The sequence below is a fragment of the Euwallacea similis genome, chromosome 33, assembly GCF_039881205.1.
Source record: "Euwallacea similis isolate ESF13 chromosome 33, ESF131.1, whole genome shotgun sequence".
Classification (NCBI taxonomy): domain Eukaryota; kingdom Metazoa; phylum Arthropoda; class Insecta; order Coleoptera; family Curculionidae; genus Euwallacea; species Euwallacea similis.
Genome location: NC_089641.1, coordinates 168420 through 186202, shown reverse-complemented (window position 1 = coordinate 186202; position 17783 = coordinate 168420). Strand labels below are relative to the sequence as shown.

Below are 17783 nucleotides of genomic sequence, written 5' to 3'. Positions count from 1 at the left end.
TATCGCGCCTAGAAACCCTTGAGGTCTGAGGCATCGGAAAATATTTCTTGAGACATCATTAAAAACCCATAGGGCCTCGGTCTCTGAATCTGCCTTTTGCGCCTCGAAAAAAGGTCAAGTATCTGTCTCCCAGGGACCCATTTCGATCAAAGGGGAATAATTCTGAAGGAAAGAGGAGCTTTTCAAATTTATTGACAGGCAGCTGTTCCTTTGCGATGCTCACCCTGGTACGCAGGAGTGGTTATAATTTAAAGCGAACTTCTATTTATACCAACTATCGATTTTAAATTGAAGCTTTTATGCTAGGATAGTGTTTATTCGAGTCCATATGGAAGAAAATGGCTTTAATGGCTCTTTGATTACAGCTGTGTAACTGGACAAATTCATTTCCTTCAATAACCTAAGGCACATTGATTATTTTCCCATTAGCTGATTTCATTTACAGTTTTAAGTCGTCTACAAAAACTTACTTCCTATAATGGCGGAATGTATAGGTTGATGAAAAACAAGGAGAATTCGTCATAAGAAGGGCCACAAATCGTAACTTTACGACCGTTTTTGGGTTTCAATGTCAGAGCCATTTAATATCTCGTTCTTGCAGGTACGTGTTTTATGTTTAGCAATTTATCGAAAAGCCATTTGTTCCTGGCCCGGTCCTGTGATTAAAGACATTTTATTAGGTAACCCCTAGGAGCCGAATGTGGTTGGCACATAAAACATACATAAGCATTAATCAATTTTCCTACTTTTATGTGCAAAGGAAGGTTAATTATTTAAATTAGGTAGTGGTGTATATAAATAATGTATGAACTTCTACGATGTGATTTAGGTTGCTATAGTTGCGCAAAATTTTGCTTTGATGTCTAAGTTTTGAAATTATAATTTTGATCTTTAAATAAAGTACCGTTACGCCACTGTTTATTTATCAATGTATCCGCAACTTTTACTGTTTACATACAACACGTAAGACAGAGAGACTTAAGAGACACCTGAGACACTTTCGAACTTTCTTGTAAAATCTAAACAGCGAGTCTTCTCACGATGGGGCTCCACTACAACACTGTTTATTGACCAACACACCTGCAAATTTTACTGTTTATACCCAATACTTGTGAAATTATTTATTCCGAAATTCCTTGACTTAAAAGTTGAGTTCAATTTCTACAATTTTGCAATGCAGCCCTAGACTAAACTGGGAGTATTAATGTTGTTTAGGATAACCAAGGGTTATTAAGGGGTAAGAATCTAAAAATGTATATGTCCAGGGTTTTCAGTACGCAATCGAAGCCAAGGTGTTTTCTTTAATTTTAAATAAATTGTTTTCTCACTTCAAATAACTACAATCATTGAAGCACTCTATACATATAAAGGGTCACATCTAAAATCACAAAGGAACGATGTAATAAGCTCTTCATGTGTGAATACTACTCGAGGCAAAAGACAAATAAAACACATTCTCAAAGTCTTCCACTCTATTATTATTGGAATTTACACACGAGACGTTTGAGCATTGCAATAAGGCCTTAAGGCTGACAAATGCGACTGTCGTACTCATTCCTGGTCCCACAATTATAGATAATTCACCCTGTAATCGTAATTTGCATACGCAGTGACCAAAGATTGTTGAAGCACAGGCTGTAGAAATTATGCGAAGTTACGCCTAATTTAGAGAATAAATGTAGTTTCCATTGTGTTTACATCGCAAGAATTGGTTTCCGAGAATGTAGTAAATTTTTGTGTCAATAATTGGAAACAATAGATTACAGTTACTTGATGAGAGTTTATGGCTGACCGTGGGAATTTTTAGGTTGCCTAAGACGAAAGCGGTTAATTCCTTGGACCGTCCTTGCTATTGTTTGACGTAATTTCCTCGGTGTTGTTTTTATGTATAAGTGTTACACTTACGGTTGTTCACACTTTGATCTACATTCGTACAGTCTGAAACTTCGAAACTAAAAGCAACACCGAACAAATTACAATTTGATATTTAATCGACTAAAAATTACCGACTTGAAACTTTTTTTAGTTTTTCGAAATTTGTAATTGCCACCGCTGTCCCACATTCCCGTCCATGTGTACAAGTCAACTGCTCCCTGGCCAAGTGCCCGTCATTATTTATCCTGGAACGAAAACGAAAAATAAGATCCTCCTCTCATTACCCCGTGTGAAGCAATCCGATTTTCACGACTTTCTATCCCATTTATTAACACCGGTAGCTACGCCTCTGCCTCGGGTTACTTATCTATCGATACGTTTTATAAACTGAAAATCCTGTTCATTATTTATTATTTACAAAAAAAATGGAAAAACACGTTGACAACCTCAAGGAGATTATACGTTTTTTCCAACCCGCACTGTTTAGGAAGAAAGAGCAATTTAATAGGTAGCTTGTCGTGTTAATGTATAGCTACCGGCGGCCATATTAATCATTTCAGCTGACAAGTTGATCTTATAATTAACAGGTTCGAGTTAAAATTGAACTCAGAATTTCATGTTGGTAGATTGAATGAAGAATGGCAAAGAAAAAATACACCACGGTTACGCCACTGTTTCTTGTAGTCCTCGCCCGTAAAAACAGGTAATCTAATAAACCATAATATCCGCCACAAAGCCAAAATTTAATCCAATTTTTGGCAAAATTAGTAAAGCCCAATGATACCCCCTGGGAGATGTTGTGGGATAAAAACAGGAGTTTTATCCTAATTAGGAGGATGGCTTGTAATCCGGCCTGAAATAATTATGTGATACTGCCGGCGGTTAAACCTACGAAAAAGCGAGATTCAGGTCTAAATGAACATTTTCTGCACACTCGTAAAACACATAGTACTAGATTAAAAATCTCCAGACTCAAGGAAATTTAATTATGGTTACTTCGCGTTTCGACTAGTTTATATGCCCATTCATTTCAGGTATGTTTCGATATCTTTGCGTACCATAATAATTTGTGGTACTATAGGAGAAGCTATATGGAAGCTCTTTGATCTTGCAGGATTATGTAAACGTTAGGTGATGGGAATTCTTTGGCGGTTTTAGGTTGTAATACTTGCCAGCAGTGGTGTAACAAGAAACTGGTACAAGATTGTAAAGTTTAACCGTAAGTCCGTTTGTTTTTGATGCTTTGACATTAAGTTATTGCTTAAATAGTTTAAGCGAAATTTTAAAAAAAGTTCATACAAAACGATGGTATTGTTGGCGTGATACTGATTCATGCGAATCAGCCCATATTTGAATCATTCTTACAGTTAATTTTCAGCTTTTTCTACTTCTTCAAGCCAGATGTTTTCGTAATTCGAGAAAAAAATAGTTTGTATTCAATATGTGAATTTAAGAGTCAATCATTTTCAAATTCAAGGCGAAAATGAAAATTCTGTGAATCCACTTATATGAAACCAATAAACTAGGATCTGCAATTTTTTAACGCTTTTTTCAGAGGAATTTTTGAAACTTCTTTAAACAAACTATAATACTCTCTACGAGTTTGATGATTTTGAGGTTCAAAAGACATTGTTCTTGAGTAACAGTATTCCGTATGAAAATCGACTCAGATGTCTCTGCAGATTAAAGCATCACGTGACAGCACTAAGTTCTTAATTTTTTTTACAAATCTTTCTGCAAATTATTTTCTCATTCTTATGTTTTCGCTCATTTCATGGCTCCGTTTGAGCATCTCAACAGGTCTTCAACTGCCAAACAACTTAACAATTTTCATATTGTCTTCTTTTCATCGCAATTTAATTCAAAATCACTACAATTCCATCATCCTATTATTTTTATAATTTAGCGTGCAAATCGAGTATCAAAGCACCTTGTCCCGGATCTCTATTCGAGTGAGGTCTTACGCGTCGTTTGCATTGCGGTATACAAAATGGAAACAAGAAACCGGTGGATAATTGTACAATAATTGAAGCACTCGTGCATGTAATGCATGGTGTAAAGAGAGTTGTTAATAACTGGAATTTCACTGTGACAACCAATCCTGAGGATTTGTTCAATATGAAGAACTTTCGATTGTTGTTGGCTGGTGATTTGTGGCTGTTCAATTAAAACTCTCCACTTCCATACATCCAGCTGGTAATTGGCATCGGCAAAGATATAGGTGTGTTTCCATACAGAACGAGATAAAAGCAGTTATTGCAAATTACAACCGTGTATTCTACGTCATAGAGACCTGAAATATTAGCTCCCTATCGGGAACAGCAGACGCTAACAATTATTATTGCATAATGCATCGAAACTTGTATTATTGTTGGTGATCCGGATCCGTTCGGGAAACACTGTTTGATACAAGTAAACGGTGCAGCCTGCAAATATCTAGGCCAATTAATTTTAATGGCTTAATATACACATACAGCATTGTCTCTTGAATTTAACAGAATGTCTGTAATGGGGAAGTCAAGTTACGATAGTATGTCTGATATGCAGATTATGCCAACAATAATTTGGAGTGGAAGTTAAAGACGGTAGTTAGTAATCACTGTTCAATCGGTCTTTGAAGGTCAATTGGTTGATTCACAATTCTGCCGTGCGATTCCCAAAGCCGTTTATCATATAGGCGCAATTTGCCATGTGGACGAACCTCTGAAATTTAAACTATATTGCCCAAGAGCGGAAATTTCCCATTTCTGACACGAAAACCACCCATATCTCTTGTTTGCACTTGACTCAACTAGTACAATATGCAGAAATGAAAATGGCTAATAAATCTGGGCCATAAAATAATAAATTAGTTTCTCGTGTTACGTGTCACGCTACGTTGAAGATAATTATCCACAATTCAATAGCGAATTTCCCATCATTGTGATTCCGGCGCTTTCCGTGTTTTCGTTATTACTTACATAACGATTGCATTTTTGTTCGAACAGAATATTCTGTCGCAGTTCTATAGAAGCGCTACTTTGTAAGTTAGCATGATGTATGAATTTAAAATGGCACAAACACGCTGTTTATAATGTACAAAGGGATTCATTATTAGCCGTATACACCGAAAGCCGCTAACGACCTCGGTTGAAGCCTTGAGTTGGGTCACGGACGGCGACCTTTCCCAGACCCATATTCGTCTCTGGGGAGGATTTGGACCGGTCTTCCCTCCAAGTTGAGTCGTTTCATTTATTTCGGCTTTTATTTAAATTGATTTTTATGTCCGACCAGTTTAACAAATCTTAAAATTTTAAATCGGCCGTCTTGGTTTGAAGTCAATCGGACGAAGTGACGTGTTAAATCCCTGATCATCACATGTGTAAGTGCAATGCGTAATATTCATAAATGTAATTGAATTCCCATTGTTATTACAACCACGTGAATTAATGAATGCAACGGAACTTTAACTTGCTGACTTTTTTTTGACACTTTATCCCAGCATCCTGCAGCTGCCCGTGACCATGATACAGGGTCGGAAAAAAAATGCTTTTTAAATTTTATATCAAACATCGGTTTTTAATCGTGTGAAACAGCGCATTTTGTGTTTTATTTCCATCTTTGACTGAGAAATTACCGATTAATTTCTTTTTATATATCAAAAGTTACTGTAGCTGTTACAGTTATCTACGCCACATATGTTACTCATTATGGCATTGTTGAATTCTACGGTCCAATTAAAAAATATCCGGAAAAATTCAGCACGACTTCTTCCCGTCTTGGTCAAATACTTCTTCGGTAATTTACCAATCGGACAATGGTCATCCTACCCTACTTCTGAGTAAATAATCCCTGCCCTTGTGTTCTCGAATGATTTTTTTTTAATGAAAGCAAAGTATTCGTAATATGCAGTTTTAAATAGGGCTTAAAACCTTAGATCTTATTTAAAACATGGTTGAAACAACATATTGAAAATAAATAGTTTTGAATGTAATAACCCTGCCATGATACCATCAAAACTACCTTGAAACATCCAACGGTATCATTTCGCGTGATATTCATGACCCCGGCCTTGTTTGGGCCAGTCTAAGTCGCGATCTGCGTGTTGCGCATTCGCGCATTCCGGCCTTATCTAACGACCAAATACGGATCAAATGTCCGAGACTCTTCTACTCAAAGGTGCCTTTTCTCGAACTTCATTTATTTTCCTGAAACCGATATTATCGCACTCGGGTCGAAACTAACATCTAACGGTTTTGCGGTCGTTTTCGTTTCAAAGCGTCTTAAGGTGCAGCTAATCACCGCAACCGTGTAACCAACCACTCCTTGAAAACTCGAAATTATACAGGGTGATAGCCATATAAGCGTAATTGCTGCATATTTAGTTTAGTATGCGAGATAGTTCAAAAAATTGACTTAGGAAGAATGATGCGGAGCACATTTTAAAATTGTCGCAATATATACAAGACTGCCCAAAAAGGGCTTCTATTTTTTTTTTAAAGAAGAGCCCCGTGCAGAGTTTCTGGGCATTCTGTGTGATACGGAATAAGACTGGATTTACTTATAATCATGTGTATTTTCTTATGGCATTGCCGCTTCTGATGTTTGTTATTGTTAACGATATGTGAATGCCGCTTCTGATGTTAACGATAAGTGATTACCAGCGGTGAGTGGACATCTCAGAGATTTAGCTATCTTTACGTACGACTTACCCCACCTTCATTTCTGAGCTGCTCAGAACTTGCTTTCAACCTACCTGCAAAGAAAAACAAGGAGAATTAATAAAAATTGCTTTCGAGAATAACCTTTTTTGCGCATTGGTGATATTAAATAGCGCTCAGTTAGCCGCAAATTAAACTATAATTACATAAAACTCGCTTCGAGCTACACTATAGTTTCATTGCGAAATCAGATTCCGCAATTTAATGGGAAAATTGAAAACAATGGCACAATTTATAAAAGGAAACTCCTATTGTGTAGTCCTTTATTGTTTAACTGGAAAATTGGTTCATAACTTGTTCTAATTATATATAAAACCCAACTGGTAATAAAACGGACCTAAGGCTAGTCGAACTCGTAAAATGGAACACCAATAACGAGGAATTAATTCCCGGCAGGGCCATCAATAATTCGTCCATCTTATCCACTAATATAAACGTTAATAAGCGGCAACACGAGGCCATCAATAAGAGTGTCGCAAGTTTGAAAATTATTAGTCAAATAGTTCTATTACAGTAAATCTAAGCCGGAGATGGTCAGGAGTATTTTGCATGCAACTAATGCGAAAGCAGTTACTTCTTCTCGGAGACTGGTGAAGATTGGCGTTTGCTGATAACCTTCTGATCATTAAAAACTCATCACATGTGCAGTTTCGCTTTTGTTCACACTTTCAATGTCTCATCAAGGATTTTTTTTGCATTTGGCATGACATCCATCACATGCTTCGACGCATTTTAACCTTTTGTCTTCATTTAAAGAGGAAGATTTATCTTCTTTATGGATTCATGTAAAAGAGTTGTGAATGGTAAAGTTGATGGCTGCTGGAATGCATTGAAATGTCTTTGTTAAGGTGCTTCGGAGATTGCTAACGCTACAATATTAAGGGAGTTTAATTTTTTAAACCATGACTATGCTGGAATATCTGACGGTGTAAATTTCGCGTAGTTCTTTCCACAGAACATCTAATCTGAAGAATACTACATCTCGGTATCAATTCGCTACCTAAGAGAAACATGCACATTTGACATGCCAATCTCCCTCCACCTCTTACGAAGCATCGAGTCACCAAATTTAAATTAAGACGTTAAAACTTGTTCCCCTCATAGCACGTTAATATCCCAAAAAATGTGCGCTGTGTAGGTTCTAGCATAACTTGCTTGAGAGATCCAAAGTCACATAAAGTTTCCCCCAATTTCCCACAATTTTGTGGATGTTGGTAGTTAGGGATGAAGTTGGAGCTAGGATTGTTGTAATAATTGTGTCAAAACATGTGGAATAACATCCTTTCACCTTTATTTTCTTAATAAATTTCACTGGAAGTTTCCCTAAATTGCTTATAATTTTGAGGAAGTTTCTTCACAAATTTTAGCTTTCGTGCTTGAATTATCAAGTTTAAAAATTATATTATAATGTTCGTAAGATATTTTACAGTTTCGACGAGCTACGTATGGACAGCCATGAGATTTTTAGTGCAAATAATGTACATAAACGTGAAAAAATTATTTTAGACCTTTGACGTCAGTCCGACTTAGTCAAAACCTCATAGCCAGCATACTGAGTACCGTATAGTGTTGTAATTTTTTAAACACAATATAAAGAGGCTTCTTGCTAAATAAAACTCATAAAAACGAGTTAACGCACGGGATTAACAATAAAAACAACATATGGCTGCTCGTATAACACATGCAAGGATGACCGCTCTTCTCAGAGATGAACAAGCTGCTTTTCAGAGACGCTTGATTGGACGCATTCAAAAAGTATAATTAATGATGGTTTACTAATGCCGCCGAGTGACTATCGACTGTTTATTAGACTGCGTTACTGTTCCCATGTAATTGTTACGTAAAATTTATTCCTTACCTGATCAACGCCACCCAGGCCCATAATAAGACTGAAGATGTTATAGAGTGTGAGTACGTACCTATCTTTTTTGCAGGCCTCCTTAAGGTGGATGGCGCCCTTATGACCGTAGGTTTGACCAAGTAAGTAATACTCCTCTTGTGACTAAGCCCTGTGGACTTTTTCCGCCTCACAGGGCGCCTGCGCGGCACTGGTGACACCCCTGGAGGAACGTACACGCTCGCACATTTTCCGTCCGAATCCGTATCACTAGAATTATCACTAACTATCGACACTAGGGAGTCTTCCTCAGAGAAATCTTCCAGTCCTCCAGAAGGATCCCGGTAGGCATACTTGGAATCACCTCGTTTTTGGTACTTCCTAGAATCATCCAAATCCACCCTCCTGCTTTCCTTTTGCAAGTATCTATAACACGCTGCGGTAACATGCAGTTTTTTAATTACTCATGCAGCTTACCTGTGTTCTCTCCCTCTCTCCCCCACGCAATAAGACTCACTGGACTGATACTCTTTCCTAAAATCCTTGTTGCAGCACTTTCTCACCACCCCATACCCACTGGTAACACTAACATGCTTCTGCTCTTCCACTCTGTCATATATCTCCAAACATTCCTTACTCGTTTCTTTCTTCTCCATGGAGAAACTCTCCAAATTGATCTCCTCATCATCGGTAAGGTACTCGTAATCCCCTGGCAAACTCTCATATAATCCCTCGTCAGTACTATCTAAACTCCTAGTGGTGGAGTACATGTTAGAATCGAGAGGATTGAAATTGCGAATTTCCTGCATTTTTGACTTAAAAGAGGGCTTTTGAGAACCGGACTTCCGTTTTTCGGGGGGTACGAAAATCATGGGGTCCAGTTTAAGGGAGGCGACTGCCCGTTGAGGTCTCGAGCAAATTACCTGGTAAATGTCGCTTCGGATTGTACCTAAAACATATAAGGATTGTGAGTATAGATAGTAATATGATGATTAAAGTTATAGTAATAATTGTAGGTCTTCTTGTTTCTCCCTTTAAAGAAATCAGAAGTGCCCCAAAACTATATCTCAAAAGACTCTACTCGAGAACTCACCACTATCCTTATCTTTCTTCTTGCTCTTCTTCCCCTTCTTCTTCTTCTTGCTGCTCCTTCTCAACGAACTTCTCCTGCTTTCTACCAAAATCGCACTGCTAGTCCTCTTAAAGTACCCATCTCTGCTGACGCTCAATTTGGGCTTGGGCTTAGACTTTTTCCGGAAGAAACCCCCCTTGGATCCATTGGGTGAAAAGTTGGCGTGGAAGTCACTGAGTTTGGGCGCACTAATCGAGAAACTAAACCCGGAGTCCTTGCTCGAGAACAATCCCGTTGAGTTGGTGTTATTGCTCGTCGAGCTTAACGTCCTGGTCACCGGTGGGGTTGAACGTTTTTGAAGACGGTTTGATACGATCGGATCTTCACGTAGATCTTTCAAGGCACTATCCAGGGAATGATGGGCAGGAGGCGGGTTTGTGGAGGAGGATTTGGGCATTTCTAGGCTTCGCGGGGCCATGGCAGGGGCGTCCATCCAGATTCTTCCAAGGCTTATGGATAGAGAACACATTTCTTCGCTTCCTGAGTCTGTGGGTAATAATAATGGACCAGGGCTTTGTCGCGACCTCCTTCTCACCAAAGGACTTTTTTTGACATCTGTAGAATCCCCCCACGGGAACATTTCCACTGCAGAATCATTGCTCTCCTTCCTTTGCAGATTTGTGGGAGGACTATGGCAGATATGAGTGGAAGAGGTGTTGTTCTTTCTAAATACTGGAGATGAGGAAAGCTGCCGAATGACTGGAATTTCTACTTTTTCCTCAGATGCCGGCACGTAGATTATAGTCCTCTCAGAACCTTTGGGCCTACTAACAGGCACTTCTTCCCTTTTAATCTCCTGCAGCCAGTGGCTATATACCACCACACTATTCCCCTCATTATTAGCCCGAGATTTTCTGCCGAGAGTCTCCTTGATGGTCGCCCCAAGATCGCCTTTATCGACCTGCACTGAACTGTCCACCTTCTTTACAACCTCCTCAGGAATTTGAGCCAAAAATTCCTCCTCGGAGACGGTTTGCGTGGCCACTTCCAGCTTAGGAATCACTTTTTTCTTGCCCCGGTCCAAGTAGCTCTTTCTGATGGAAATTCTCTTGAAGGAATCGCTCCTCTTGAAGGACGAGCCGTCTTTGTCCTTCTTCTTTCGCCCTCCGCCCATCAGGCGGCGGAGGTTCTCGAAAGATAGGGGCTTCATGTCCTCAACTCAGGGCTGGTTTTGGTTGCTTTGGAGGTGTCATGTTGGTTCCTCTAAGTAGCAGCACTCCCATGGGGGTGCAGCTGGGCCCGATGGGCTGTTTTGGACCTGGACATCTTTTGAGATCTAAAAAAACAGAGTTTTTTGGGTTACAGTTTCCAGGGAAGGATGAGGTTTATCCTGGTCGGATGAAATTCGGAATTCATAGGTTGACTTGATTTTCAACCTCTTCTTCAACTTCGAAGTCTGAAGTGAAACTTCACGCATATGGTAAAATCAAGGACACTAAAATATGTGGAGTCGAGTCAGGCATTCATTCTTTAACCAGTTTTATTGTCGAGTCAAGTATGGTATAGAAATATCAACCAACTTTACTAGGCGAGTCTTTTCAGACAAGATTACTTTGGCCCTTCGTTGAAGAGATTAAAAAATTAATTGAGCAGCAAAGGAAACAATAATTATTGCTGAGTAATTTAATCAACGTCACCATCAGGAATTCGAAACACGATCGTTTATTGGAATGTAATCAACATTTCTAATTAAGCAACTAAAATCGGATTCAATTAGCGGAAGCTCCGTCCTAACAACAAGTTAGTTCCTTTGGCTGTACTTTAAGGCGAAATTCCGGGAAAGGCACCTCGTAACTTTCCGCCAACTACGCTCGTTTCGTCCAAAATCTCCAGTTCGGATTAATTTTCCTGGAATATAATATCCCGATTTTATCCAGCTAAAAACAGCTAGCAGGGCGATTTCCCTGCATTTTCTAGCGGAACGAAATTAAATGCGAAGCAGAGTTGATATTTGCATTCGTGATGCAGGATGTTTGTCTTTTCAGACTGCATTATGAGCCCGATATGTTTTCCCCGGGAAAGTAAATCTTTTTGGTGAAAATTGGATAAATTTTGATTACACAGTTATGGAGACGCGACTCTTGAAATTAGGTTCTACGAGAGGAAGTTTCATTTACTTTTTACAGTGCAATTCGTCTACTCGCAATCTCCACAGAAGATAACGGGCTTGAACTACGAAAACTATCATCTTAATTAGAAGAAAATAATGCCTGGGCCCCATAAAATACGGCTATAAAAACAAACACTGTATCATGTTCAACGGCCTTTGAAAGTTCGTTAAACTCGTACCTCCACGAATTCTGTGAATGAAATACACGATTTTAATGAGCCGGAAGATTGAATCGGAAAAAACGCCGCATTAATAAAGATATTTTATGGGAACTAAAGGTAATTTCTATATTCCCCTCAATAACATGGTAGGTATTGACCTGAACACTCCGATAAATCAAAATCTAAATATATGAGAGCGAACAGTTTAACCTGAAGCAGATTTATCTTCGTGCTATAAGTACCAGGTATCTTTTATGTTTCAAACTATGGGTAAACAAGGCCGCAGTAAATAGAGATAAAAACGTTGCACGAAGAGATCTCGGGGAGGATAATGGGTCAATTCAGATCGTTGCCCTTCATGTCTTCAGTCATATCTCACCTCATAAACCATCGCATCAGTTCAACATGCATCGACTCTAAAACTCAAACAAGGTTATTTTATGAGTGACCCTCTGTTTGAAACGTTAGTTTACCATGGGCACATATTGTACCGGCCGTTTGAGACCAATGAATGAACACACTGAAAGAAAATCGTAAAAGGAAGTCTCTCGGGTATAGTATCTGCCTACTGGATTTCACGCCATTTTAATTTATGTATCCGTACATATTTGAAAAGTGAGGTGAGAAAATAAATAATACCTACTTCTTTGACTACAATCATTCTTCACAGGATCGCGTGTATTGTACCTGGTTTCCATTTATGGCAGCAAAGAGAGTAAACATTAGGGAGATTAATAGCAGCAATCAATATAGACAAACCTTATACGCGGAACTATACGGGTTTTTATGACTATTTTCGATCCATCAGTCTTCCGAGATGTCGTAGAGATAGAGCAAGGATTATTCGCACATTGATGAGAGTGTAATGTATGCGATTGCTGGTACCACCATCTATCTGGCGGTTCGGGTTAATTGCGAGCTTTCACGTTAATGAATTAATCGAGAAAACCGTAAAAATTTATCTCCTATAAACAAATAAGATATGGTGCTAATGCCTTTGTTTATGTATATCGAAAGATAGAACGGATCTTTAAAATTTATGTCACAATTAATATGTAAATGTGGTGATTTTTTTTAACGACCTCACCTAAGTCTGGTATAAAAATACAGTTAAAACCATAAAATTCAGAAAAATCAATCAAACAAGATTGAGATCTTCAACAAATTGCCCATAAAATGTTATGAAGGGTTTAAAAATTTTTTTTGCTAATTACATGTTACCGATGATATTTACACATTAGATTGGCGTCAACCTTAATATCCATTAATCCAAATTAGCGAAACTTCAGAAGTTTTTCGTCATTTCGTTTCTCATAAGGGTGTTTTATGTCAAAAAGAAGATACTTTAGTGATAAATAATTAATTTTCCAGTAAAAAAGGCATATAAATATAGATCAGGAAATGACTCGTTACCAAAATGCCCGGTGCCAAAATTTCAAAATAGTTGGTGGTAAAATGGTGCTCATTCCAACTCAAAACTCGATAATTATTGAAGTACCTAGTTCCGCAATATTTAAAGGTAAGTATGTCTTCTTTTACTCACGGTTCTCGAATATATTTGTTTTTATCTAACATACATTACATATATGGAAAGCACTTCTTGCGTTCAGATCTTCACGCTATGGGCGTTCCCGCGCGTGGTACTTTCGAGTTTTTACGTTTGTTGTTAAAAATCATAACGGCGCCAGCCAGCCTTCACGGCTTGTTGCCTTAATTAGTAGCATGTACTTGAACTTTAATATATGCCCTGAACAAATGTATCTTACATAGCTTTGCGAATTGGACCTTCGTGTTCAATGTGCCTTCGCGGTTTGGACGAATTTTCAGATTTTTCATATTTCTCTCTGTTTGATTCTTTATTTTAATTTATCCTTTATACTTGAGGATTGTTTGTTAAGAAATATATTGTATTTTTCAAATTCTATGCACAAAATCTGCATTCTACTGAATCTACTAAGGTTCGCGCTGTTCCTACATATTATCAGAACCCCATAAATTAACTTCATTCCTTTTTTCCCAAACCCACCGAGACTCATTCATAGGCCTATTACGTAACATTTTCATTTGCGCAAAAGGAAATGAGAAACGACTATGTATGTTAAATTCGCTTCGGTTTCTTTTAACAACGTAATTAGCCTCGGACGAACCATTTTGCAAAGGGAAAATCTTGTGAAAGAAACTATTCTACAGCCACGACACGACAAACGGCACAAAAAGCCAACTTTTTATGGGTTGTTAAGCCTCTCTTTGATGGTCCGCCTCATGTGAGGCTTCAAGTTGCCCTAGGAAACTTTGCAGAAGCCCTTATTGCCATTATATTCATGGCCTCTATTGCTCTATAATCGCGGAAAATTTCCCTCATAAATAAGTTCGAACGGATTTACGTTATACGTGTCACCAGTTCAGTAGGATCGTTTTATATTCTGGGGTTTTCGAGCTTTATGTTGGCAGCTCATACACTTCTGGAATATTGATTTCCACTTCCCGTGGGAGCAACTTTTTCGAAAATTCACAGCTCCTTGACCATCATTAATTCGGCCAATTTAACTAACCAATCCGTTAGGACAGTAATGAGGGGCTTTGTAGTGGTACCTGAGGATTTGACTTTGTAATTTTCGCTCTCGTGCCTTCATTATAAAGTTATTTATTATAGGAGTCATTGTAGCACAAGGATGTAAGTAAATAAAATGCCCGATGGGAAAATTTTCTTTGGAATATTTTTTGCATTAAAGATAGGAAATAGTTACGCCGGTAAGAGCTTGGATTTAGCATTTAATTGCGCGGAAGTTTATTTAAAATAATCAGGAACAAGGAATTAGAAAGCAATCTCATCAATAATAATGAATCCGTACACAAGGATCCTTAATATACTTAGAATTTTTAACTACCACTGAAGAGCCAGAAAATTGTAACTTCGGCAATGAACAAAAATGGAGAAACCTAAAAGCTTGTTAAAATAATGGAGGATATTATAAACTAAGGTCGGAAATTGCACTTAACCTTTTAACCGATCCGGTTTACCCTCTCGTTATTAACGGCGAGCTTGGTCAAGATCAGGCTTTTTCTTCAAGCGTGAAATTACTACGTAAACCGCTGAATATCGGTCTAATATATTTTATCTCATTATCTCTTTTTGTTATTGTCATGTAATTGTCTTTAGGAAAATTAATCCTGCTAGAATATGCTTGGTTCTTATGCAACAGATATTCTGAAAACGTTTTTAGAAACGTTTGAGAAACGGTCTATTGCACGCTCTATCTTGCCATTGAACGTTCAAGGAAGCAACAATAAGTTTGAAAATGAAATAATTTTGTAGCATTCAAAAAATGTTGTTACTTTATGAAAATTATGTTACTTGATAGATTTCGCGAAACTTAGACGGAGACAGGGCGATCCGTTTTGCTCTATCTCAAACCGTTATGGAGCTATAAAAGTTGAAAAAAATTCAAAAATATACGCCTATATTTCAAAATTAGTTGGAGGTAAGTACAGCACATACTTCGTGGAAAACATTTACAAATGACCATAGAATTGAAAAATGCAATAATACCCCGCATATCTTGTTTTGAGATAAGAAAGGTTTGGTAGCCTTAAACCTTGAGTACGCCACTGAATTTCTACTAGTAATAACCTGACGTCTTAGTTCGTACAAGTACGTGACTAGAGGGGAATGAGGGTATCTTTGAAAAGTCGAAATCAAAGGCGTAGAAGGTAGATTAGAAAAAACACTTGGTTTTTGAAATTGGAAGAAGTTGCAGCTGTTCCTAAAAGTAGTTTTTAATACTGAAACTGGGACAGCAACAGCCTGACCTTTTAAGTTGATTAAAGCTTTATTACCTACGTTTAGAAAAACTGTCCCTTATAACGTCCCGTAGAGAAAGCCTGTTAACTGAACATGCCTTTTACGGTACTTTAGCTTGCATTTCAAGCTGATTCCTATATCTCTATACTTTTTAAAAGCAAATTTAACTTTTCTAGTGCCTTTTAGAACGCCACTCTTATCCTCCAATAAACATAAGTAGCTGATGCCTTCAGGTCCTCGAAAGTCCTTAAACTTTCATGGCAGCATTTCGTGTCCAGAAGGGCACGAATGCAGCTTCATGCATTTTTTAGAACCAGATCGAAGCTAAAACGATTTAGAATTTCCTAGATGTACATTTTAATTAAATAAACCGCCAAGTGCACATCCGCATTTATTGCCGTTTCGTGACCATAAATAGTTCGTTTTTTGGGCTCAGACAATGTTGTTTGAAATTTGTAAATGTGCCAATCGGAAGAAAGTCGTCTTACGATAACAAAGGAGCTTCGCATGGATGCCATAAGTCGTATTGCTAACAGTAATTTATTGTTGCTGATCTTTATAAGGAGCGAATCGTTAACGTGAGAACATAAAGCTTTTCCCAATGCTAATAAGAGATCCTGTTAAAATTGAAAATTGAAATACAAATTGCCACTTAATTGTGCGTTATTATTAGCATTGCTGTGGAAGGCATTGATTCGCAGATAATGAGCCGAGATTAAGCCAATGACTTTGACATGTTTTGATTAAGTGTTGTAGTAAGATATTACTGATTGTAACCGCAACGTGGGCAAAAAGAATTAAAAAAAAAAAAACGAAAAAAGAAGTCACATTAAGCCAAGAGGTCATAACACCAAATCCGCGAATGCTCGAGCACTAAACGTCCTTGCTTCCGACCTTTTTCCATGCCCCCACAATTTATCTCACCTTTCCGTTTACCGCATAATTACGTGTAATTAAAAGCGTATAATGGCACGGATATTTAGGAATTCCGAGTCGTGCTGTTAAGGCCTAACGGCGCCATTTTTACCGTTCTTTCGGTTTAATACACCATTTTTTAATATATGCCAAACTCGAGGCAATCAAAACAACTGTACTTATGAAGCGAGCATGAAGGCATATCTTACGTGATTATATTTATTCTCTAACGTTATGTATAGCCTAAGGAACATTGGGAGAACACACAGGAGTTTGATATTATGTGGATTCCATAAGGAAAGGCTCATATTAAAACTATTCAGCGTGATTGCGTATACTGTTCAATTCATTCTCCAATTTGTAAAAAGCAAGAAAAATTGCAAAATTCCACTGACTTGTGCCAATACCTTTTTCAGTTTTTCCAAGATGTGTCTACTTTCAGGTTTAAGGAAAAATTGTATGTGGGTTCTGTAATACACTTAAAATTTATGGAATTGGACTGGAGTGAGATTAGAATTCGATCGTTGGAATTTAGGGAACTTCGAAATCCTTCTTACTCTAAGGAGTTCAAGTTTTTTTGCGAATGATGAGTATCCTCTATTTGTGGCACATTTGTCCACAAATAGAAGATACTCATTGTAGAGGCTGTAACATATCAGCAAGGAGATATTTACAAAATATAATATAAAAGATAATGAGAAGAAATGTGAAACTTCGCCACCCTGTATACTAGAAATGGTGTGTTTTTGATCATGGGTCTATTAGCATTTTTTTCATTACTTTGCAGAGTGCTATCGCCCTCTGAAATACGTGTAGAGAATAGAGCACACTCATCACAAAGCTACGAGTCGCTATTCCTCAATTTCTAAATGTAGATGATGTTCATTATTGAAACTTCAATTCACCTTCCTTCGTTTATCTCCTTTGGTTTTCTCTCAACCACAGACTTACAGCCACTTACAGCAATGAAACAAATAGGTCTCCCAAGGGCGAAATAAAAGCAGAAAGAAATCGCCATAAAATCCGAAGAAATCTCCCAGAAGAGGACCGCACAGAGCAATTCAAAATGGCCACGAAAAGTAGAGGAATAAGTCATAATTTCATTATTTTAATATTCAAAGAAGCCCTTAAGCCCCGAGACGTTACCCGCGAGACATAAATACACACATTAAGAACGGCATGATACGAGAGGAGAACGAGAAGATTAATAGTTTATTGCGTGGATGGTGCGTTTACCCTAAGGCGAAAGTG

At 38.0% G+C, this 17783-nt stretch overlaps 1 protein-coding gene across 1 annotated transcript in view; it reads right to left on the bottom strand.

Moving 5' to 3' along the window:
• DIP2 (disco-interacting protein 2) overlaps window positions 1-17783 on the bottom strand; it is a 110637-nt gene that overhangs the window by 78590 nt on the left and 14264 nt on the right. Inside the window, exons 3-5 of the mRNA XM_066404141.1 lie at window positions 9506-10820; window positions 8890-9361; window positions 8495-8838 (exon numbers count right to left, since the gene is read on the bottom strand). Of these exons, the coding sequence (XP_066260238.1) occupies window positions 8495-8838; window positions 8890-9361; window positions 9506-10694 (2005 nt within the window). The 5' untranslated portion in view covers window positions 10695-10820. The remainder of the gene's footprint in view (window positions 1-8494; window positions 8839-8889; window positions 9362-9505; window positions 10821-17783) is intronic.